This window comes from Chaetura pelagica, unplaced genomic scaffold (genome assembly GCF_000747805.2).
Source record: "Chaetura pelagica isolate M959 unplaced genomic scaffold, ChaPel_1.0 scaffold275, whole genome shotgun sequence".
In the NCBI taxonomy this organism is placed as follows: Eukaryota; Metazoa; Chordata; class Aves; order Apodiformes; family Apodidae; genus Chaetura; species Chaetura pelagica.
The window spans coordinates 1,303,491-1,329,198 of NW_009953486.1; the positions used below are offsets into that span (position 1 = coordinate 1,303,491).

General features: G+C 42.8%; 1 protein-coding gene across 2 annotated transcripts in view; it reads left to right on the plus strand.

The window, feature by feature from the left end:
• Positions 1-24,247, plus strand: part of NKAIN4 (Na+/K+ transporting ATPase interacting 4) — a 50,857-nt gene extending 26,610 nt beyond the window's left edge. Inside the window, exons 4-7 of one of the 2 annotated variants that reach the window (XM_009998608.1) lie at positions 8,113-8,310; positions 16,513-16,573; positions 19,715-19,799; positions 23,884-24,247. In XM_009998608.1, coding sequence (XP_009996910.1) covers positions 8,113-8,310; positions 16,513-16,573; positions 19,715-19,799; positions 23,884-23,893 — 354 coding nt within the window. In that variant the 3' untranslated portion in view covers positions 23,894-24,247. Of the gene's footprint in view, positions 1-8,112; positions 8,311-16,512; positions 16,574-19,714; positions 19,804-23,883 lie in introns of those variants that run through there. The other variant, XM_009998609.1, reaches the window with a different exon arrangement.
• The last annotated feature ends 1,461 nt before the right edge of the window (positions 24,248-25,708 follow it).

A 25,708-nucleotide genomic window follows, 5' to 3' on the forward strand; every position in this document is an offset into this window, starting at 1 on the left:
ATTCCTGCTAAAGACCTAGTGCACTTCAACAGCAGCAGTAGGTACCTGGATGTTGCCACACCAGGCAAAATATTTCCCATTGCACTTCTTGGGTGAGCTGTTTTGTTTTTTTTCCTGAATAGAGAAGAAAGCAGAGGGATGCTGGGGAGGCTGGCACATCTCCTCTGGAGGCAGTCTCAGAGGTGGTGTGGCTTCCCTGTCTTGATTCTTTCTTAAATGCAGTGGTAGCTATTTATGGCTATTGGCTAGTGGTGTTGTGAGTCAATATGTGGAGCTCTTTGAAGACAGCTAATAATGAGATAAGCGAAGTATTGCTGTCTGCTTAATGAGGGGTGAGTCAGGAATAACAAAAATGGGAGGCAGGCTCCAAATTAAGTCTGGGCTGTAAGCAATTAATTACTAAGTGTAGCTGAGCAGACTCAGTACAATTATGGGATACAGGCTCCTTTTGGAGTACTCCACATCTGGCCTAAATTCCCAGGTCATACATCTAAGTTGCAGTCATAATTGGAATTGCACTACTTTTTTTCATCAGGCCTACAGCAAGTCATGAGTGACAGCATAAATCCTTTGCAGATAAGAAAATGTAACTTCTTAATTCCTCAATTAATCTCCATTTCCCCTCTCAATTATCCACAGAAACTTTGAAAGATTTCTTGCCCAAAACAGTGATTATTCTTGGTCTGAAAGCTCAGCCTGAGATGCTCTCAGTGTTGGCTTTGACCAACTGAAAAATAATTTTATATAACAGTTTAAATGCTCCCTTCTGCTGGGAAATATTGGTTTGCTAAACTGCTTTTGGAGCTTCTGTGACAGCCAGTGTTTGCTCCCAGCCAGGTGATTACTTGTGTTTACTAATCCCAACCTGCCCTACAACACGTTGTGTTGCTGTTCTGCAATTCAAGCAGCATGGCAAAAACTCTTTTTTCTCCACTACAGAGGAGCTTCATCTCCTAACCTTGCTCTGTCCTGTGGCTCATTTTAGCAAAGGTAGCACACAGAGAACCCTTATTTAGCCTACAGGATGACACTCGTGACTAGGGACTTTTTTTTTTATATAGAATTGGGCTGCAGTTTGAATTGATATCGACTTGGTGGACTTTCCTCTAGAGCTGTAGCGAGAAACCCATGCTGTCAGCTTGGTGGCAATTGGCAAAAACAAGAGCGTATTTGTGCTTGTTGGTTGGTAAAATACAGCCTTGCCTCTGTTCTTAACAAGTTACTTTCATTTAAAAAGGCTGTCTTGTAAGAAAAACTCGTGATGCTGCTTTGCTCCTTTTCCCCTTGAACTGAAGTTATTTGGGTTTTTTTAATGGCAAAACAAAACCTCTCTTGCCCTTGAGAATAAAAGATGCACTTGGAACAGGAATTAAGGTTTCTGTAGGACAGTGTGACTGGACAAAAGAGAAGCATTGCTGTCCTGCTGCATCTCTAGAAACCTGATCCAAAGCCAGCTGACATCTGCAGAGTCTTATTGATCACTGACTGACATTCCCAGAGGACACCTGGGCTTGGGTGAACATGTGTTGGACAGGCTCTTGGAGGGGCAAGGGCAGGGCAGTATCAGCTGGGAGTTTATGGCAGCAGTGCTGCAGAGGAGCAGGTAGTTCTGTGTGCCCTCAGGGGCATTGGGAGGAAGCTGTCCTTTAGTTCCTAAGAAGAAGTCAAATCAAGGCTTGTCCTTAGCCTGGAAGTAAGCAGGTAGATTGCAAATATTAGAAGAAAAGCTTTGGTGAAGTGAGGCTGATGGAGCTGGTCAAGTAAACACTAACTCATTAACTACCAGACTAAGCATGAACATGCTAAGGAGTGTTTCAGACAGGGCTGTTGCTGTGTGAGTCCCTTAAGAGGCTGATAGCTCGAAGGAAGGTCTTCAGGTGCTCTTTTCTTCATGATTCCTGTGGGACAGAGCTGGAGGAGTAGGAGAGCTATGTTCTCACCAGAGCTGTGCTCACCCCTCTGCACGCCTGACAAGGGCAGCCTGCCAGTGAGATCTGTCAGTAGCCAGCTAATCTATCATGACAAAAGGCAGGAAGGGCAGTGAGCTAGAAGGAATGGAGTTTGTTCACTTGGTGGTGGTAATGACAGCCCAGTGCAACTGAGCAGGTGATAACTCAGGTGGGGTGAGAAAAGGGGGAAAGGGTCCAAGTGTTTCTGCTGTAACAAGTTTAGGAAAAGCCAGAATAATTGAAAAAATGAGGAAATGGTTATGTGCACTTATTGCAAGTAATTCTTGGTGCTCTGGTGCCTAGATCTGATCTCTCAATGGTGAGGGAGCACAAGATGTGAGCAGGGAAGTGCTGTGCAGTGCAGGGCTGAGTTGAGCACAGACACTTGTTCTTGTGCCCCCCTTGGGTATGAGCAACCATTGGGTGCCTGACTGGTCTGCAGAACAGAAACCAGGGGCACCACAGCAAGGGGGGTCTGGGACGAAAGGTCCCATGCCAGCCCATAAGCAATTAGGCAAAGGGGTTGGGAGACTCTTAGTTATAAACTCCATGTCATCAGTACAATATGGGCTGGCAGAAGCGTTCCTGTTGAGCTGCAGTTTGGGGGGTGGCTGTTTGCTGTCCTTGACCAAGCAATTGCTTCTCCATTGACTGTTTCCTCTTTTGGGTTGTCTTCCCACCACTTCTCACCCTCTCTTTCCTCCTTTCTTCCACGTGATTTCCTAAAGTGCTCTGCCCCAGCAGTGCTTGCTGTCCCCTGGCCATGGAAAGCCTGAGAGGGGCTGTTCTGGCCAGCCCTACTTAGGGTAGTAGTAACTACCTACTAATGATCCAACTCCTAACCACTAGTTGTAACTACACAATTATTTTTTTTCCAACAGGAAAATGCTTTTCCCTGCTCTATGAATCTATTCTCTACTTCTTGGAAGAGCTAAACTGGCCTGATTTCTGTATTTCTACCCTGTCATTTTTTTAATGGTGCAATCTTTTCTTAGTAGGAATGAGAGTGTGAAATATGGCACAGCAGAACTTCATTAGGTGGCCAGACACAAATGGTTCAACATAAGTTGCTAAGAAAGCACTTCCCTTGTTGCTGCAGGGGCCTCCCTGAGCATGTAGCCTGTGCCAGCTTCCCTGTAAGTGCTTTGCCAAGGAGCAGGCAGGAGATACAGCAATCTGGATTGGAAGGGTTGCTTCAGCCCTGGCAGGGAGATGGTGATATGCCTAGAGTGGCTTTTGGCAGCATTGCCTTGCTCTGCTCACAGTTCTGAGCACACTTGCAGCAGCTGGGGCAAATGCAGCCTCTCGGATGGTGCTGTTCCACTGCTCTGTGCTCCCAGCCTGATTTCCACATTGCTCTTCCTCCTTCCCTGGTCTGATCCTGTTTCATCTCCTTTTTCTTTTTTGTCCATCTGGCTGCTTGGTGAGGAAGATTGGTGGGAGCTACCTCTGAAGTTTGTAGGCTGTGCTTGCAGTAACATGTTAAGCTTCTCCCTGTCTACTCAAGTGTGAAACATAGTCCCTCCTGCAACCCCCTGGTCTGAGTTAATAATTCAAATCCTGCTGGTAAGACACACGAGCATCTGTCTGTCCAGCTGCCATACTGATTGACTCTTCAGCATGTATATTTTGATGTATTCCTTTGGCTTTTCACTCTGGAATTATTCATCTTGGAATGGTGAATTTTTTTCTTACCCTCTCTTTATATTTTCTCTTGTCTACCCAGTGCTTTGATCTGAATTCAGAGTTGTGGTGGTGGTCTAAATCTCCTCTTGAAATGGAAGCAGCCCTTATTAGTCAGATGGGGGTTATTTGTATTGCAGAGAATCTGGATGGCATCTTGAGATTATTTTGTACCTGGCAAAAATACTGTGAGCAGGATGAATAAATGCATGTGTAATTCAAACTGTTCCTCAACTCCACCTAAATTTAGAAACTGGAAGCCTGAGATTTGGCCTTTAAATGCTGAAGCATTGTCAACAAGCATGCTGAGAGACAAGGAAAGTGCTTCTCTGTTGTCTCAGGGTGATACAGCTATTCAGCACACATGCCTAAAACACAAACATATTTTCTGTTTTGATAAGAAATGTTTCCAAGTGAAAAGATGTAAAATTATTCTGCTGTCAAGCTCTGGGGGCTCTCATACAGGGCTGAATTTGTTTCCAGAGCCATTATAGTGCTGGGTTGCCTGATAATTAAAGAAATTTGGGGGTGGTTCAGAAGGCTGTTAACAAGAAATAAAACCATCTCTGATAGTGTCCCTTAGAAAATAATTTTAGAACAGCTTTTAAAAAAACTGCTTTAGAAATGGAACACAGCTGGCTCTGTGGGTGTCAGAGGTAGGTGTGAGTTTCCCCATGGACACAGGGAAGGAGGTTGGGAAAGGAAAATAGACTCTGTGAAATGTAGGTACTACAGTTTTAGTGTTGTTCTCTTCCTTCTCACGCTGATGCCAAATGGATGGTAACCAGGTGCTACAACAGTTCAGAGTGATATGTGATTTTCTTGGCTGGCTTTCAACGTGCTCCCGAGATGGAGCTCCTATCACTCTTTGCTCATATTTCTCTTCAGGATGAAGGTTAGAGAGGAAGTGCCAGCCCTTCAAATAGCAGCCTGTCAAGAAACAAGGGGACTGAGGTTACACACAGCTCAGTCTCCGTCCCTGCAGCAGGGCTTGCTCACTTCTGGGATTCATTAACATCTTCCAACCTGCATACCCTTCTGGGGAGTATTTCAGTGTGTTTAGACTTCAGATGCTTTGCAGAAAGGTTTTGGGAAACAGCTGTTTCCTGAACTTTCCTGCAGCTGGTTCTTTTCTCCTGATTTTAGTGCGCTGTTCCTATTCCATAGTTACACTTCCCTTCAACCTTCTCCTAGCAAATGAAGCTGGCTATCTGCAGGAGACATCCTGGGATTTTCTTTTCCCCAGCCCCCCTGAAAGCACTGAGCAACTGGAGGTGAATTAAGTTATTTTCTTAAATGGTCTTTTATTGTGCCCCATCAAGGCAGGTGTCCTCTGAGGCCATCCATCCAGGGACACAGCATTGCTTTGGCTGTTGAGACCCTCTCATTCACACTGTCCCTGTGCCCTGCAGTGCTCCAGACAGATGCCTGTTCAGAAGGGTGTTTCTGAACGTGAGGGCATCCACAGTCCCTGTGTGCAATCAGTATTCATTTTACATCTGTGAGATGGATGGCCCATGTGTGCGCCTTGTCGTCGTGCTTTTAGAATCCAAATGTGCTCAGTTTCTCCAATCTGTTCTTAAGTACAATTTATTTATTTATTTTGCACAGAGCTGGAGGGTGATTGTAGGAAAAAATGAGTGAGAGCTGTTTTGGACCTACTGCTCCTTCACCTGCCTTTCTCCAGCCCAGCACCTGTTCTGCTTTTTCAGGCTTAATTCCCAAGTAAGTTCAGCTTCTGCAGCAAAGTTTAACCGGAGCCTATTTTATGAAGACTGACAAAAGAGAGATTGAAGAAGGAACACAGCCTGTTTCTTACTTTGCCAAATACATGTGAGATGCCTCTGTAAGGAGTAGATAAAGCACTGAAGGGAGTTTTTGCATTGATGAGGCAGAAGGTTTGGTAAGGCACCATCTGTGAGCTGGGAGAGGGAAGCCCTGGGGAGCGAGGTTAAGAGTAGATCCTGTGGTGCCCCATGGAACAGCTTTGTTTCTGTGCTAATTGGAAGAAGCCCCTGGCAAAGAAATAGGAATTGAGTCCCTCCTTCTTGAGTAAAAAAAAAAAAAAAAAAAAAAAAAAAAGATGACTCTTGTAATCAGTGATCCCCATAGCCAAGAGGAAAATTGTATCTCAATCTAAATTTTGGTAGATGAAATAAACCTTCTTTTTTTTTTTTTTTATAACTAGGACTTGAACAAATAAGATATTCTCATGGAAAGGAAGAAAATTTTTGCTTTGCTACTTTAACTACTTTAGATGTGTCTGCTCCCAATATGCAGATCTTCTAAGTGGCCAGTGGCTTGTGGGACAGAGGAGAGCACAGCAGCTTGGAGGGTTGGCTTTGTGCAGGAGGAAAAGCTTTTATTGGGGAAGATCCATGTGTCTCAGAGCATGGAAAACAAGCTTTGCAGATAAGATACCATTTGGTGGCCCTGTGATGTACCGGGCGGACTGAAGAGCATTGCCCAGCAGAGGGAGCAAACCAAAGACTCGGCTACCAAAACTGGGAGAAGCTGGAGGAGAAAACTCTCAAGAAATACAGCAAGCACAGCACCTTGTACTTTGTGCATTATCCTATAGCAGCCGATCTAATAACTGTTTCCCACAGCCTTTAAAATGCAGACAGCTGCCTTCAGACTCCCAGCCTTTATCAGACTTTTCCCTATTGCCTTTGCTATGCTGCATTTTTCCCTGGTGCTGTACTTCATCCCTGTGCCCTCCTCCAGCTACTGTAGAACACATCCCATCTGCTGTGGTAATCATGGCAGGAGTTTGCCAGCTGTCTTCTCACTTAATTGTCCACAATTCTTAACATGTGGTTCCCACACCATATTTTAATAACAGCTCTGAAAAACATTTTTGAATGGAGTGGCAGGTACCTACATGATGTTTATAGTGGGGCACTTGGCTTCTGTTCACAAGTTTTCTGACTGACATTCATGTTTCTGCCCTTGGGACTCAAGTTTGCCCCTGGATACAAACACGGACACAGAGGAATGTATCTGCAGGACTACCTGGCTGGGCTTCCTGTAGTGTGCTCATTTCTCCAGAGGGTAATTCAGAGCAGGAGCCTGGATTAGCTGCTTTGAACATGTTTTTCCCTTTTGTCTCTCCAGGGAACTGAGGCAAAGAAACTGCCACATGAGGTTTCCAGTGTTAGGAAGTGTGAAAGCCCCAGGCTCTGACTGCTGCTCTTCTGGGAGCCACTTCTTTCCTATAGGGACTATGTAGAATCCTAGTACATGGATAGGTGCTAAAACCTGCATTGATGGTTAGGTGGGGTGTTTATATCCAGTACCTGTTTCTTCTCTGTAAAGACACATAGATTATCTGCCTACAAATTTCATAATCTATCCCATCAGAATAAAACTTCCAAGCCTTCACCTTGTTTTGTGTTCAGAAAGGAGCTGTTGATTCCACCTCAGAGTGGCCTGAGAGAGCTGCTGGAGCACCCAGCACTTAGTGCTGCTCATCTGTGAAGTGATGCAACTGATCTCTTCAGCCAGTTCTGAATTTGTCTTTTCCCATCTGCAGGGAGGGCTTTGCCATGTCCTGTAAGCTCAAAATCCCAAAGCTCTCCTGGGGATACTTCAGTGACTACCACTCTTTTCTCAACTGTGATGCAAGTGTTGTCATTTTTAACTGAGCACCTGGTTGCCTACCGAATTCCTGCACTGCTCCTGTAGCATTTCACTGTGTAACCCTCCCCACCAGTGGCGTCGTTTAAATTATTGAGCAAGCAAAGATGAGACAGCAAAACAAAACAAGGCTCTCTTGGGATAAAGATGATTAGGAATTGCTGGGCAAGTGTTTGCAAGAAGCTGCAGTCATCACCATGAGGTCAACTCTGCTGGATAATCTGAACTGAGGCTGACAGTGTGTAAGGTCAGCAGGAGATTCAGAAGCACCATATCTGAAGAGTGTAGAAGGAACTTGGACAGAAATGATACAGGAACTTGTAAGATGTGCTAAAAGCTGGGAACAGAGGAAGAGCTGTTGGGTTTTGAAACTAACTTTGGGGTTATGAAGTTCATATGAAAAATATGAACTCTCTGGGAAAAGGGTACCCATAGCAGATGATTCTGTGACAGGATGCTTAGTGCTGCCTTGGTTACTTTTTTCTTCTACATTTACAAGGTTAATCTCCCAAACCCAAAACATGAGTGTTCCTTTCTGGGTGCAGGAGCAACTAGTTCAGTGTTCTGGGGTCTGCAGCATAGAAACTGTCTTTCTAATTTAGACGCTCCTCAGATCTGCTTTCAAAATGTGATACTTGATGGTGGAATAGGTTTGTTGGAGTGCTGTGGGACTGCCTCAGAAATGGTTCCCACCACAGAAGTCTGCCTGTGAAGTACTTCTTAATAGAGAATATGAAGAAATTAAATTCAAGTTTTGCATTGGTTAAATGTGACCCCCATCTGACAGCATGTCTGGTGCTCTTAGAGTAAAAGGAGATATCTTTGCATCTTTCCTCTTTAGGACAGTGAACTCCTAACATTCAACATCTCCCGGCACCAATCATGGTGGAGTGAAAACGGTCCTGGCTGTGTAAGGAAGGAGGCTTCCGTGTCTGGCATCAAAGGGCTGGACAGCCACTCCTACATCTCTGTGATAGGCTGTGCCCTGGAGTACCGGTACATCGAGGTCATGCACAGCTCCTTCCAGATCCTGATCGCGGTGAGTGCAGTGCTGGGAGTGCTGCAGGGCAGCAGTTGTTGAGGAGATGCTGTTTGGCTTGGGTTTGTTGTAGTTTTTTTTTCCAGGCACAGAGGCTGGCCCATATTTTCCACCCTGTTTTGTATAATCTGATTGCAGAAGCCTCAGTAAATGTGTTTCTGTTTGGTGTCCTGTTCTCTCTTATGAGCAATACTGCTTGAAAGAATTGGAAATGGATAGTAGGTTATGCATGGACAGGCTGGATAGGCTCCAGAGAAGAGCTACAAGGATGATCAGAGGATTGAAGGACCTACCATATGAGGAGAGGCTGAGAAAACTGGGTTTGTTCAGCCTTGAGAAAAGAAGTCTTAGGCAAGACCTTATCACCATGTTCCAGTACTTCAAGGTTGGCTATTGAGAAGATGGAGACTCCCTGTTTACAAGGAGTCATGTGGAAAAGACAAGGGGTGATGGGCACAAGTTGTTCCTGGGGAGATTCCAATTGGACACAGGAGGTAAATTTTTACCTATGAGGACAGTCAAACAGTGGAATAGTCTCCCAAGAGAAGTGGTAGATTCCCCCACATAGGACAGTTTTAAGTCTCAGCTTGAAAGGGAGCTGAGCCATCTCATATAAACTGGAGCAGTACCTAGAAAGGTTGGACCAGATGATCCTTGAGGTTCCTTCCAATCTGGAATTCTGAGGGGTTGGACTAGATGATCTTTTGAGGTCCCTTCCAACCCCTATGATTCTATGATTACATGGAACCACATAACAAATCATTCTGCATCCCTGCTGGGGTGTGGAAAACCCTGTTTTGACAAGGACAGAGATCCTTCTGAAGATGCACTTCACTTATATCACATGAGTTAGTGATGAGTGGTGGAGCACATCTATGCACATTTGCTGTGAAGAAATGAAAGGAGAAGATACTTATCTCCAGAAAATGAAAGAAGCTTTAAGGAAGTAAATGTATATTTTCTTTCTGCTGACACCGAAGATACATTCACTAAATATATTCAGCAACTCTTTCTTTATTGGTGTCTTCCACAGGCTTTTTAAAATACTCTGCAGTAATTCGATGTCCTTCGTGTTCACTGTTAATGAATTGTTTCTCACTTGTCTGAAATTAACTGAAACAAAATATCTATTGTCCCCCTTACTTGGTGGGCAGTCTTGCATTCTGTAGCTGTATTGGAGTCAGCAGCCTGTGTCTTCCTAATCTGCTTTGGTATGTTACTTTGTTGTTAATGGCTTTAAGTACAAACCCATGTGGACTTGCGAAATGATCTCATTGCAGCTTTCAGTTCTGGCTTAAAAAAGAAGAGTAACTTGCCCTGATTGAAAGGTAAAGGATAATAAATAGGGGAAATTCCAAGTTTCTGGACTGCCAAGTACTGCTCTGCACGTTTTTGGTATAATTTTCCACTGTCTTGATCCTGCATTTCCTATTAGCTGGGATGATCTGTGTGACCTAGTGAACTGCAGGGAGCGGGGGAAGACTCAGACCCTTTCTTGCCTTGTCACGAGAAAGAGGCAGATGGAGAAGCTCCTGTTTCCTGAGTTGGATGGACTCCCTGGTGCGTGTGCTGGCTGTTAATATTTGGTTAGTTCTCTGTCAGGGAAAAGTATCTGCATTAAACTGTCAGAGTTGCTTTGATGCATGTGTATGAGAGAGGCAAAGTCATGTATCCAGAAGAATGTTGCCTGTTGTCTTTTTATAAAGGGCCATTAGCTGAAACAGGATTGATGCTGCTAAGCTGGTGCTGTCCTTGAGTTTGGTGAAATAATTTATAGACTTTGAAGTCAGAACATCCCAGACATTTAAAGTTTGTCCCTGTTAGGATCCTTCCCAAAGTCTTGAGCTGTCACTGGCCCCTGTACCCCAGGCTAGAGGCTCAGCCAACAAATGGTCCTGAGTTTGTCTGGAATGGACCTTTGTTTTACAGCAGATTGCTAGCTTGGGCACATGAACCCGAGCTAAGTGATCCCACCAATATGTAGGAGTCTGTGCCACTGGGAGTGTTTTCTCCTTTGTTTCTTCCCAGAGGTACATGACAATATTCTCTGTGCATCTGCAAAATACAACAGTGGACTAAAAGCAGAGACAGAGGAGAGAATTATCAGATAAAATAGGATTTATGTAAGTATTTTCTCTCTCCTTCTCCCCAAGATTGAAATTGCAGTGGATTTTTGAATCCTAAACCTTAGAAATGAGACTAAAATACTCATATGCAAGAAAGCCATATGGGCTGAGATCTGCAGAGTGAACTATATTTCTACTTGTCCTGTAATAGAGTATTGAAGCCCCAGGCCTGTAACTCTTGCCAGCTCTGAAATGTTCATATAATTTTGTCATGCAGTAGGAGAAATAGAGCTTTTTCTCTCTGCTTTGCTGAGGTGAGGCAGAAAGAAAACCTCTTCACTTCCTCACTCAGACCTTGCCTGAAAACAGTCAGCCACTTCTCTCCCTTTTTAGTCTCTGAGGGTCAAACTCTTTGATCCCTGCCAGTATCTTTTTCTCTTCTCTTTATCACATTTTAAGGTAGATTTTATTACAGGCTGCCATCCTTCCCAGAGTGCGTGGCAGGTACTGTGCTGCAGATAGGCAGGGAAACCTGATCAATAGTACAAAAAAAACATCACTAGGAACTTGAAGGCTCAGGGATGCAGCAAGGGACATGACCTAGTTCCTCCCTTGCCTGCCATACATTTGAGACTGGAATAGTCAGTTCCCTGTTAAGAAGGTCAAGGGACAGGCAAATTGTTTTTTCTCTAGGTTGATGTTTGTTGTTTGTTTTTTTTTGCTTTGCCTAATGTTTTTTTTAGCAGTTGTGGGGTGGGAGGTTATAGAGGGTTTTTTGTTTGAGTTTTTTTATTTATTCCAGACATGCTAGTGTGAAATCCATGTTCTTTAACTCTGCAGTACCCAGCTGTGGACATTTTGTTTTTTTTCTGGAAATACCAGTTCCTTGAGACTGCTGAGGAACTGTAGTGCACTGAACTGTGTGCTTGGGGTAAGGCTCACTGAATTCAATCTTGCATGCCAAAGGAGAGGGAAAGCAAACCTAAGCCCATCTGGTGAGCAGAGTGTTGGCTGTCATCTTGACTCCTGCTGACTATATCATCCTGCTCCTGGGCATACGTTTGAAGACACATAAGGCCTCGGTCTGCTTTTGCTGAGAGCTTGTCTGTACTCCTCGAAGGCAAAAACAACTCCTTTAATCTGGAATGCAATCAAACTTGGGTATATCCATCACCAGCCATGATACAAGTAGCTGTAGGGCCCAATATGATATTTTTTCTCAGTGCTTTAGCACAGAACACATTGGAGGAAAAAGCCTTTAGTAACATCTTAGACTGTATTATTATAGAGGTGTCTCCATAAAACCAATCCTACCAACTCAATTAGGAAATGCAACAGCAACTAGTTTGTGAGGAAAAGAAACTGGCTTTGTTTTTTTCTTAGCAAGGATTCATCTTGCAGGGAGAGGAGTAATTTCTAGTTTTGAAATACCTGGCATAGCTCTGGGCTGTCCATATGGTAGTTCTGAGAGTGGGGAGGGCTAGGCTTTTCCTGAGGCTGCATCGAATGGGAGGGAAATTGGAAATGTCTTCCCAACCAAGAGAGCTCACTGCCTGGCTGCTGGTTTCACCCAGACTGACAAGTTGGAAGGGTCCCAGGAAGGCAGCAATGCAAGCCTTGACAGCAGATGTTATGTGAGAAGCAACACACAGGACGGGCTTTGCTGTTGGCAGGAGCTAGATTTTCAGTGGTCATAATTGCATCTGAAGCATAAAGAAGGTGGAGGAATTGAAGGATTTTGGTAGCTTCTTTTTGGCTACCTGGTCACAACAGCTCTTTCACAAGCTGGCTTTTTGCTTGCACGTAGAGACATTATTTCCCCCCTCTCACACTGATGAGAACATACACACTTCGTTAGCTCTGGTTAGAAGTGAAACCTACAGGACATCTGTCCTGGAGGAGGAAACTCTGAACATGGTCTCTGTGCTGGAAAAAACAACGGCAAGTTTTTCTATTGATAGAAAAGTTGAAGAGCCCAGAATCTTCACTAGGACAGATGTAGATGAAAGCTCAGATTTTACACCAGCAACAGTAACATTTCCTAAAATTTGTCTTCCCATCCTTCATGTGTTTTGCACACTAGCATCCAGCTGGTCTCTTCCCATGGATCTTGCTGTAATTCAGTCTTTCTGGCTCCAGCACTTTAGTTCAGCACTGCTGTTTTATGAACACTTCTCAGCTCACTATTAAAAAGTTAACTGCAGATGACTGAGGGGCAGAGGGATGTACAGATTTATGTTCTCTTCATTCCCTTTGGGCACACTTGTCTCTTCTTGTATTTTCTGCTCATTTCATTTGCCTGCAGAATGCCTGGGACATCCCAGCTCCAGCTTCTTTTGTTGGGCAGTGTGTGCATTCCCAGCCTGTCTGACAGGCTCACTGAACACACCTGCCTATGACATGTGTTCCTAATAAAAAGCTTAATTGGACTCGTGCAGCCTGGAGGAACCTGGTACTGAACGTGCAGAACAAGTGGAGAAGCAGCAGCAGAAGCTAAAGCCCAAGAACATTCTTTGGGGAATTAGAGCAATAGCTTAGTGTCATTTTACATCACAGATGTTTGCCCCCCTCTTCCACCTTCCCTACATAATTTGCGAAGATCTAAGAATTATTGCTATTTCCCTGGGATATTAGAGCTTAAACTCCTCTTTTGTATTGAGATCAGCAGTTGAGATGACACTCTGAGCAGGAGTGAAGTTACTTTCAAATTCTTGGCCTCCTTGAAGTTGTTTGTTCTATATTAATTGCTGCTAAACCTGGTGGTGTTTGGGAGCTTGCTACCTCTTCATCAAGGACAGAGTCAGAAAGGAACTGTTGGTGTCTCCCACATTCTAGCAGACTCCTCCAGTAAAAAGGACTGAGTAATGGGAGCAGCATTTCTTCTCTGTAGCTGTATTTTATTCATAATCGCACAGAAGGTGAGACACTGGAAGTCCCAGGAGTTCACTTCATCCCTGAGCTGATGTATTTAATTATAACTCAGGTCAGCCCATAGAGAAGAGCAATTCATGTTTATGTTGTATCTCTCTTCCCTCCTTGCCACTAAAACTACCGTGTTCTGACCAGGCCACAAGACTAGCAAAACTTCTTTAAATAAAATGTGCCATTAAGTAAACAATTGTTTTATTCATGAAGCTCATGTAAAGAAGGAATGGATTACAGGGTCAATTAAAAGTAAACTTGAAACACTAAACAGATAATTTTGAAACAAAGCCAGGAGACTGAGGAAATAAAGAAAACCCTCCATTCCACTGGAGCTAGAATTAGAGATTTGAGGGAGTTCACTTAATTCACTAGCTTTGGGTTTGGTTTGCTTTTCTGAATGCAAAAAGTCACCCTAGTCATAAAAGGAAAAATGTATGGAGTGAGAGGAGTGATAGTTGAGTGTTACAAGGCATTAATTTCTGTGCAAAACGAACTTCCCAACTCAATCTTACTACTTGCTTGGTGCTTCTGAACCATGAAGAATTTTCAGAGCTTTAGCAGGTTCCTGATGACAGTATAGCTGATAATCTTTCATGCATTCTGCCCAAGCTGGGCAGATAAGTCATTTTCATTGTTAATATTGTCAGCTTCCTGACACAGATATCACATAAGGTTTGTGTGTATATGTTACAGAGCATACTAGTGAGTGGATTCAGGGCTGTCACTTTGCATGGCTGCTTATGCAAAGTTCCTACTCTGAGGCATGATCTGGGGAAAGATAAAATCTTCCTAGAGTTCCCTTAGAACCAGGACATATTCAAGATACATCTTTCCTGCTTGTCTTGCTGTGTGTTTGTAAATAGCATGGTTTGACCTTATATCCTGTAAAATGTAAAAAGCTGGGTCTGGAAAAACGCTAGAGCAGGTACAAAGAACTGTGTGTAACCACCTTCCTGCTTTGATCCCTGGGCGAGAGCAAATGCACTTAGCTCGGAGACCAGGCTGTGCTGCTGGTGCTTCGACGTCTCACGTGGTGAGACGGCTCTAAACTGAAGCTCTCTGGCTTTCCAAGAGCATCCAGCAGCGTTGCCGCGGGTAGGTACCCCAGCCCGGCTGGGGTTTGGCAGCCCAGGCTCCCGGCGGCGGGGGCTGCGTCAGCACCACGGCCAGTTCCTGCCGGCGCCCCGGCCTCCCCCTGACTTCCCAGGGACAAAACAATTCCTCTCTGGTTATTCTGCTTTTTTGGGGGGGAGGTTTTCTGTGTGTGTGTGTCTTCTGGTTGTTGTTTTTTTTGTCTGCCTTTAAAAAGCAATGGTTCTACTCAGAGGCCATTCTGAAAGTCAGCAGGTAAAATGAGATTGGGCACTGCGTGTGGCTTTGTGGTTACCTTACGTGGAATAATTTTGGCTGGAAAATCCCAGAAGGATTTATTTTTATTATTACTGTCTTATGTTATTTTTCTGTCTTCTCCCCTGCATTAAGTCCTTTGTAGCTCACTGAAACCTAGTACCAAGCAGCTCTGGTCTCAAAAACACCCAGCAGGGAAATGAGGGAGTCCACAGAGCTACCTCTGCTCCTCTCAGGTACTGGGTCATGCTTCCAGCAGGATCACCCAAGAGGAAGGGGCAGAGCTGGCTTGTCTTGGAGATTATTCTAGAAAATTGTAAAGGAAATACAAGGATTACTGAAGCTACAAAAACATTCCATTTCCTTCTAACAAGGTGTTTTTATTTTTGGCAGGAAGAGCTGTTGAAATCACAAATGCCTTATAACTCCCCAGTAGAAATCTCATTATCTTGCCTTTTGTTTTCTGGTGTGATGTATTTTTCTGTCCTATTAAAAATGAATGGACTCTACTTTTCAAGCCCTCCCATGCATCATTCTGTCTTCCCCTAGAGTGAGTCACTGTATGTTACTCTCCAGCTCTTGATCAAAAGAATTGAGTTCACAGTGGAAAACAATTATGTCTCACAATAACTTTACTAATACAGTTACTGTCAACCAAGATCTCACTAAGTGGGGTGTTATGTGAAGATGTAAAATGAAGGATAGAGAGGATATTTGATTAACAGGAAGAAGGAAAAGCAGAATAAAACCCTGCTGGATCTAGAATGCTTAACTCCCATAGAACCAGAAGTTTGTTCCTCTGTTGATGCTGAGCAACCACTTGCTGCTGAGGCTGAATGAGGCAGTTCTGATGCTTAGCTACCAGCTAAGGACAGGCCCACCGAGCTGTTTTAAATTGATTTTTTATGTTCACACTGGTTTTCTGCTCTAAAGACAGCTCTGAGTGATGTGTTGATGTGAGGACCACACCATGCTGTTATCTGAGAGGCACCCCATTGTTTCACTGCTCCTTCCCTGCTCTATCTGGTTCCCAGGAGGTGGCACTTTACTGCTAAGCTATGCAATTCATGAATTGAGCCCATTGCGGTCATCTTGTGTGTTTCTCACCATGTTCTGGCCCATTTGCTTTGCAGGCTCAACACCTGATTAGCCCAAGCAGAAGTGTTTATTCTCCAAAGATAGAAAGAAGCTTAGAAATTGTAGAGCTACAGTAAGACTGGAATTTCTTTCCAAGTAATTGTTGATCTTCAAGCCTAGGTTGCTAAAGGTTTCATTGTCTCTGAACATTGCAGCCAGCACATCACCACTTTTATGGTTAACTAAGTTTATATCTCATCTGCATAAAAACGACTCATATCTGGTTGGTAGTTCCTGCCCTGAAGTAATTTCTCTTCCTTTGCATACCCCTTATGACAGGAATACAGAGCTGATAAGTTCTCATCCCTGGACCTCTGTTAGTAAACCCTACCCCTGTGTGTTCATGGCAGTCTGTCTAGAATGCTGTGCAGGGCACTCTCCTGCATCCTCCCCACTTCTTACAGAGAGTGAATTTAGCACAGTAGTTTCAATGTCAAGAAAGTGAGCCCATGGTCTTGCCAATTGTTCTGACAAGTCCAGGCTGCTCCTCTGAACCTCAGGATGGGTCTTGCAAGTTTATAGTTTGGGCCTTTGAGTATGCTCCCTGCGGGGTCTTCCCATAACCTCCACCTGCACTCTGTACCTTACAGCACACATGCCTTGGCCCCACCATTCCAGTAATGCTGCCAGGGTGACAGTAACTGTTGGCTGTTGAAGTCATGCTAAGTGGGTTTTGACCAGTGTTGTAAATTTTATGCTAAAATTCTTTACTCTCTTTATTTTCCAGCTGGTGGGCTTTGTCTACGCCTGTTACGTTGTCAGTGTTTTTACAGAAGAAGAAGACAGCTGTAAGTATTGATCCACAGATCCCTTGGCAAAGATTTAACTGAATTTAATTTCTCTCTCAGATGTTTTTCTATCAGGGCTGAGTTGCCATCAGACTTCTTTCCATCTCTCTGATATGGTGTTACCTGCCTTTCAAGGATCAGCTGTTTTTACTGTGAGGTTTTTTCCCTATGCCATCATGTGTTAGATGCTGTAATTCTGCTACTCTTCTAGCCCAAAAAAGCTTGATGCTGGCTGCTCACTCAGGTTGGGCTTCAGAGAAGCTGGGCAGCTGCTTCTGCTCTCAGGCTTACCTAGCTTAATGCCACTGAACTGTTACCACCGTAGCTAGGCGTACCCACAACAAAGAACACAGCCAACCTGCTGAGTATCATATGCCACAAGCTGAGGATGAGGCAGAGCGTGAGATTTCCTGCAAAGAACCAACCTGACCACTTCATTTAAAAGCAGAGGAAGTGCTATATCTGAATTCCAAGAAGGAGGAAGGAGCTGACTCCTTCATGTTCAGTATACAAATATCTTCAGTGTCACGACATGTGCCAGAGAAGAGCAAAGACTCAGAGGAATCACATGGGTGGCTGGGTCTATGGGATCTCTCCAGATATCTATAACCTGCTCTTGGATTCTTTACCCTTCTAAAACTCCCTTTGAGAGCAATAATTTTACAAGCAAAACAACAGATGCACATGGTTCAAATAAACATGAAGTCTGATTTTTTTTGGCAATATGTTGCCTTTCTGTGTGTGAATTGTCAGCGTGTTTGAATCAGTCAAGTCTTACTGAAATCAATGGGTCTGGGCCAGTTTTCTTAAGGTAAGGATCTGATCCAAAGGCTTTACATCCAATTGTCTATTCCTTCATACGTTCATTAGGTTTGTACAAGTAGCTTTGTTGTTTAAAAGAGCAGCTGACATAGATTTTAGCTGGAAAATGACCCAACAGCTTTCAATGGAATATTTGAAAGTACATGAAGAATGTTTATTTCATAGGAGTGAGACAAGCAATGCATCTCATCTGGCTCATCCTCATGCTTTTCTGTTGCTTTCTGTGTAGCTGAACTCATTCTACCGACTTTATTGATCACTTGTTTAGAACTTTGCAGGGCACTTAGCCCAAGTGATACATTTGAAGTAATATTTTTTAAATTAGTCTTCTTTAGGAGTCTTCTATTAGCTAAATAGCTTGAGTTATGAGCCTGTTTTGAATGTTGTAAAGTAATAACTTGACAGAGCTCATTTTTATAGTTGGGATTTGTTAGGAGAGATGACCCCATGGAAGCAGCATTATCTAAAAACACAGCTGTTAATTTCAGGTTACTGTTGTGGTTTTTTTTCCACTAACAAATTCATTTTCCCCCTCAGTTTCCCAGCTTGGAGTTAAAATGCCAGCTTGAATAATTAACAATAACAAACCATCAATATTTCACACTCTCAGTGGTAGATCCTTCCAGTGACCCGAACAAATTTGAGCCACGTTTTCATTTTCTCTTCCACTTGTGGTTTCCTTTAAATGTTGCTTTGATATGCAGCATGGAGTAATTATAAGTGCTGAGGCACATTAATCAGGAAGCTCATGCTAACGTGATTTTCATGAGAAAACACAGCAGTAGGGATCTACTAATGCTGAATTGTGGGCAAGAATATTTTAGATGTGCTAATGTGCTGTAATATATTGCAGCAACAAACCACAGTCAATATTTTTTTTAAGTGACTTGGATTTGGGGTGCTTCCATGGTTGGATGCTCAGACAATAGGACTTCTGTTTGTTCAAGATGCTAGACAGTGAATGAAAATTGTAATTCTTTAAGGTTTCCTAAACTTAGACATTCCACAACTAAGTTAATACTGTATCTGCTTTTTCAAACTGCAGACTGTCTTGATTTTGAAATGCTCAACAATTTTCATAAATGGCTGAGAAAAGGTTTAGTCTCACTGGAACCACTGGGAATTATCCTCCCAGTTAGTTTAGAGCCTCTACAGATTATGCTCATTAACTGACACTTGTTCCAAAATCACAGCATCAACAAGATGAAATTTTAGAGAATATGTTGGCTTTGTGTTTCTAAATATATTTTAAGAAGAGTTGTGGGGTTTTTTTTTCACTTCCAATATATTTAGTTGTGGTTTGTTTGTTTGGTTTTTTTTCTATTGTTTGTTCACTAAAATGTACTGAAACACTTTAGCTAAAATTTAAAATAATACTGCCACCTTCAGGAAAGAAAAATAAGTAGGTATTTATATAGTTAATAAGCCTCTCCAGTTATTTTTAAATGGCATTTGGACTGGATAGGTTTTACACTTCCAAGCAAAATGCACTAACTTGGCACCAAGAAGTGGTCTTAGGTGGATCTATTTTAAAAGTTTTTGCAAAGCCTACTAGGTCAGTCACAAATCTCACCACATCATACCCCTGCTGACCTGGCTCTGCTGGCCAGCTCTGTAATATGGACTTGGCCTAATTTCAGGGGAACTAAGAGAGACTTGGAAATTTCTCCTGTGGTTACTAAGGGAATTGTCACTTAAAACTTTCCTTGTTCGGTTATGTTGCCCTTGTGTGAATACTGGAGAAGGGAAGCATTGTTCTTATTTGTATACAATTAAAAGCAACTGAGTTGGCAGAGGGGATGTGAAAAATATCAGAGCTGAGGATAATGAGGTATTTGCAGTTTTCCAAAGCTGCTGTCGTCTGTCTTGCAGGAAAGACAAGTGGGGCAAGCACTATATAGCCTGCATGGGGGCTGCTGTTCTGCCAACTGCTCCACTGGCACTCTCTCAGGAGCCATTCCCAGCTTACTTCTTTCATCACATCACTGAAAGGCTCTGGCAGCTCAGTTCTCATGTGAAGTCACAGCACGGTGCAATGTACAAGGAGGCTAGGGGATGCCTCTTCTTTTCTGGAGTCTTCTCTGCTTTAAGTCTTGTGCTAGCTGAATCTTCTCCTTGGCACCCTTATCCACTCCAGGAGATCCTGGAAAAGAGTTCTATATAGGCAGAGATTTCCACCAGGCAATCCATACCTGAAAAATCATTTTTTTGTTCTCTCACTGATTTTTGTGTTATGTCATGACATGCACCAGCTCTCTCTTTCATTTCCTTTCAATTTTCTGGCCATTTTTATTTATTTGAGTTTTGATTTTTTTTCAGTTGATTTCATTGGTGGATTTGATCCATTTCCTCTCTACCATGTCAATGAAAAACCCACCAACCTTTTGTTCAAGCAGACATACCTGTAAGTATCATCTCCTGTGCTAAGAGGCTATGCTTGCCTCTTAGTTTGATGGCTCAAGGACGTCACAGGTTTGGGTTTATTTCCTCTGTGCAGGTTGATTTCTCCAGCAGGCTTTCCAAGCATGGAAGGAATTAACAATTGGACACCAGGAGCAGTGAAACTGCTTCTGCTTACCCCCAGGTTGCCAGGGTGAAGCTGGGGTTGCCATTCTTAGCTTCTGGCAATGCTGTTTGATAGGAAGAGGTGGGACCAGCTGTAGGATGTTATTGCAAACAAACTACTGGATGCCTTTTCCTTGAGGAAAGCAAAGAGAAGATTTTCAGCAGCAAATGGTTCCCAGGGAGGTAAAGGTGGGATCTGTGAGGAAGGGAGGGTCAGCCTCAGTGGATGCTGACAGTAAGCCATAGCAATAGCAGCATGTGACTCTCAAGTTCAGGGCTAAACTGTGGTCTGTCATGCAGAGCCTCAGTGGCAGAGACCTACTGGGGTAAAACTTATGTAACCTCTAGATGTTTAAGCCATATTTTAGCTGTGGCCAGTCATAACTGAACTCTACCTGTATGTCCATGCATTTTAATCCCCAGCCCTGTCTGTCATACTCCAGTAATCTCCTTATGGTCACACCACAAAATTAGACTGTCTTGTGTCCCTGTATCTGCTTGTACTTCTAGGGAACCTGTAGGGTACAATGCTGACACACCAGTGAATTATATTAAACCAGGCATTAGATTTTTTTAAATTATTATTATTCTTTTGCTTCAAGAATAAGGGCTTCTCTGTGTAGAGCATCTCAAGAATTCAGCTGAGAGCAGGGAGCAGGAAGAGGAGCTGTCCACAACAGCTCCTCCCATACAACTACAGTCCTATTGTTGAGTTCCAGCTTCTGCCCTCTTATAATCCCTCCCCATTGCTGAAGGCACAAGATGACAGTTTCAGTCCACTTAAAAGCTGGTTCTTAATGAGATTCTCAACCATAAAGGCCAGTATTATCTGCTGCTTAAAGCAGCAATAAGATCTGAAGGTTTTATACTCTTTAAATCAAACTGCAAGAAGGCACTTCAACATGCAGAAATTTTTTAAAGGAGCTGCTAAGGGAGGTTGATTTTTAGGAGTAAGGTTACCAGAAAGTCATGCCAAAAAGAGGGATGTGATGATGGAGGAGAAAAGTGGGGCTGAGGGAAGAAAAACCATCCCCAAATGGATTGGTAGATGTGCCCCTCTAATGTAGTATGGACTTATTGCCTACTTGGTTACTGCATCACAAGACCAGGAGATCAAGTAATTTTTGCAAAGCCATTAAATTCCCTGTAACTTTAGGGGTTCTACAGCACTATTAGAAGGGATGCTACAGAAGATTAAATATTGATTTCCCTCTCATTTTGTCATGGTGGGATGGAATTTCCCATAGTCTGCAGCAGCTTTGGAGCTTTCAGCAGCCCCCTGGTTTACCAGCTTGATGCAGCAGCATGCTGAAGAAACATCACACCTTTACAGTATGGGGTTTGGGCTGCATTGCTCTTAAAATGGCAAGTTCTGTCTGTGAAAGAAGCTAGTACTGATAAATGAAGTTTTCTATATGGGGAGATTGTAACATGAGCAGAAGCCAGCAACATAAAACTTCCTTATGAGGGTCTTGGTGAGATGGTAAACTACTAATGAAGTACAAAAATCATGTTGTGGTTTTCCAGTCTTGTTATTGAGACCATCACTTATCTATTGACAGCCAGAAAAATAAGACCTTGTGCTGGCAGAAGCTAACAGGTGAAAACAGCTGCTGAGCAGTAGATAAACTGACCCCCTGCATCTTACAGCAGTCACCAAGTAGCAATTCTTATTTATTTCAGCCTTTCCTCCATATGTATGAACGGTAGTGAGAGAAGGAACAAAATCTTTGTCCCCAACAATGCCAGAGTTTTTGTTGAAGGAAATGCTGAATGGAATCAAATCTATTCTATAACTACTGACTTGGACCTCACTGCAACCATAAACTTTCATTTTAGAAGTGTTTCACCCCACTGGCAGCAGTCAGCTGCTCTACTGATAATACCTTTGTCCAGTTGCCACAACTTTAACAGGATTACTTTCCTTTATTCCCTAATAGAATTATCCTATTCACTCAGGTGTTATCTAGCCTTTCCTGATGAGATCACACTTTATTCTAATGTGCCTTTTCCCTTGTCTTGGTTTGTATTTTTCCCTAGTTTTTCTTCAACTCTCAAAATTTGTGGATTTTCATATATCTGAAGCCCCACTGATTGATGAGCATAGCTTAACTGATGACCAACCCTGTAACCTCTAGATCAAGTACACAGCCCATGAGTTAGATAACTTAAATATGCAAACATGGCTCAAAGACATTAAGACTGCTGCATACCTTGGCAGCCTACTTCAGTAGTTTTCAGCTGCTAAATTCAGTGGTCAAAGTGTACATTCCCCTTTCTGGCCTTCAGCTTCCTTCCACTGCACTGAAAAAAAAAAATCTTAAGTACCTTTGTCTCCTTCTAGGAGGTAAAGACATCTTGACCTATTACTCATAATAGGTACTTCCAGACCACAATCCAGTTATTTCCCAGCTTTATCATGGTAATCTACTGACCTCCTGGACACCACTTGCAAACCTCCACTTAGAGAAAAACCTCACTAGTTATCAACAGCCAGATACAATTTTTCTTTTTAAATAAAAAAGCCAAAACAAGAACAACAAAAAAAATAAATCAGTCAACCAGTTTTGTACTGTTGCTTACAAAGGCAGGATTTAAATGTGCTTCATCTTAATTAGCACCTGCAACACTCACACAGTAACAATGAAATTCTATAAATAGGGTTTTTTATTTCAGGTTCCATGACTACTTCTGTTCTACATTCTATTGACACCAGGGGTAGTGGGTTGTGACAGTTCCTGTTTAAAGTCACAAGCTTAAGTAAAAGAGATCCAAATCACTCACTCTGGTCCAGCACCAAGTACTACATCACCTTTATGGCTGAAGAGCTTTCATTTTATTTTAGTTTGTAGCCAGATTTCACTGGCTGTTTTCCTCAGATCCACCCATGGAAAGGGCCACAGAGTAAAATAAGGTGTGATTTTATCAGATGATAGACTTCAACATTGACAGGGCAGCAAAAGAAGGTATTGGTTAATGGAATTATCTAAGGCTCCAGTTGGTGATTGCTCACTTTAATGCCCCTAAGCTATTCTTTTGTGGGGCAGGCTGTCTGCTGGCTATGGGCATGAGGCAGTTGTAAAGGACTAGACCTCATGGAACAGTCATCCACTTGTAGGTTGAAAGCAGGTTCTTCATTAGCTCAAATGACTGGTACAAGTACACAGAAAACAATCTTCAGTTTAAAAAAAAATACAGATTGAAACACTGGGGAGAGGAGGAAGGAAACTAAGGTCATTTAGTATTGCCTTCCCCCATCTGCTCCAGACTTTGGATGATGACCATAATATCTCAATGGAAACATCCCACTTCATTTTGAGGAAAGAAAAACAACAAAAAACCCAAAATGTTTCTGCTTTTCTTTCTAGGTAGACTTTTTCCCAAACAATTTGCTGAATACCAACAGGAATTTGCAAACTGTTTTGATCAGCCTGAAGCCACATGTTTAAGAGGTGATGTTTCAGCTGAAAAGATTCACTCGTCTTTACTGCTGGCTACAAAAGTAGATCTGCTTATACTGCTGCATCTACTCAAGAAGGACATCACTGCAATTTCAATAAACTACTTTAGAGATGGACATTAGCTTTTAAAATTCCTAACCAAAGGGGTTTTTTGCAGCTCCAAGTGCTGAGGATATGTAGAGCTAACACTTCGGCTTGTATCTACTCCTTAGTCTAACTACAAACTATTCAAGTCTGGTATGGGCATAACATTTTTTTTTCAGACTTGAAGACTACTTAACTACATCACCTCTGAGTTCTCAATCCTGTTCTTCATCTGTAGTCAATCATATTTTAAAAACCAAAACAGGGAAAAATCACAACCATTTTGCCCTCATTATTTCCACACAATTTCTGTTCTCTTAAGTACCTCAATACCTGCTCCACACTAATGTCTTCTCTTTTTTCCTCCCCTCCCTACAGGCCTGCGTAAATAAAGAGGAGCCAGAGGATGGATAAACCTTGCACTCCACCTTCAGTGCTGCAGGAAAAAATCCACTGTTGTCTGGATATTTGGCAGAGGAAATGCAGGATGGTAAACTCCATTCCACTTTTTGTTCCTTGTCTTCTTCTCAAATGCAATGAATGTACATTGAAGGATGGCCATGTGGCTGCTTTTTAATTCTCCAAGTGCCCTGATGAACCATTCCTACCCTAGCCTGGTGGTACCAGCCAATAAACAGCACAGGCCTGAAGACCTCAGGCAGAACAAGTTCACCAAGAGCCTCTCTGAAGAGATAGAGTTGAAGTCAGAGCTGCTTCCTTGTATCATGGATCTGTAAAGAAGGAAGCACTGCATAACACCCTGGGACATTTCAGACCTTTTGTAGTAGTTAGTTTCTTTCCCTTCTCCTTTCCCTTGTTCTCAAGGGCCTAAATCCCCTAACACAACTTCATCTCCTCCCTACCTGTGTAGAACTAGGTGGGGGCTATTTACATTTGAGTTATCTAGGCTTTTTTTCTTTTTAAGTTATAGATGAGAGCTCTTCCTTATTTCCCCCTGCCCATCCAGGACTTCCTTCCTCATCATGTTCTCTTTAGGCAGTCAGAGCCTTAGCAATAGGCCTTTGTCCTGGGTTTCAATGTTCTGTGACTCAGTCCTGCAACACTGAGTGGCTACAGACTAGTACAAGTACCAAATCTTCAACTCAGCACACAGTTTAACCCCATTTCAACATGCCAAGCCATTCCCAGAACAGCTGTAGCTTACTCTGGATTTGCCCATCTACATTAACTTTACACCAGTAGTCATATATACAGCTGAAACCTGCTCCAGGACACTGGAAAATGCCTAGTTCTTCATGACTTACTGATGGTTTTGTGCCTGCCTGCTTCACCGAACTTATTCCAGGCACAAGCCTGGCAACATTCTAATGGAAGGGGGGGTTTTGTGACAAGTTAATTTTGAGGGGAGGGAATGGGATGAAGGAAAGGGGAAATATAAGTGTAATTAAGTTGCATTAATGAGCTGCAGCAATTAATTAAAAAACAAACAAAAAACTGTGTCAGTTTTGTTAGCTAGCTCTCCCAGCACATTCAGTATCAAGCAGAGAAGGAACACTTGTCAGCCATCTGTGGAGTTCTTTGGCTGGTAACTTCCAAATACTGTTATAATTCTTTGTCTTGCCTGATCTGGTTGAGATTAACTGGCATTTCTGAGTAATGCCTTTCAGAAGACTCAAGCCAGAAGCCATGCTAGGGAGGGGAAGTGTGAGGGAAGAATTAAAAGAAATAAAACCACTAAATGCTAAGTCAGTGACAGAATGATGCACCTTTCTTTGTTCCATTCTAAAGCAAAAATGTCTAGCAGCAAAATCCTCTTCTATAAACCCAAAAGCACTAAAAGAACATGTTTTGTTGCTGTGCAATTTCCATTCCAAATACCCACTGCAACCTGAGATCCTGAACTATGATGTGGTGCAGCTGCAAGTAAAAACATTGTCTTCTCTGAATTTCTTTCCTTTTAGCCAGTGGAAGCCACAGTTTGTGGCTGAGCAGAACAGACAGCTGCCAGTTGCTGAACTGATAGGAGCTCTGTCTTCTGAGGAAGAAAAAGCTCAGCCATTTTTAAAACAGCTCTACCTGACAAAGCATAACTACAACCCTTATTAGCCAATGCTGTCCTACTACCAAGTTAAAATATGAGTGAAACACAAGCTATGAACACCACTTTGACAGCCTGCAGAGCACTGTGCTTATACAGTCACTTAACACTTTCTTCACCTCTTCTTCAGTTCTTTTCCAGATT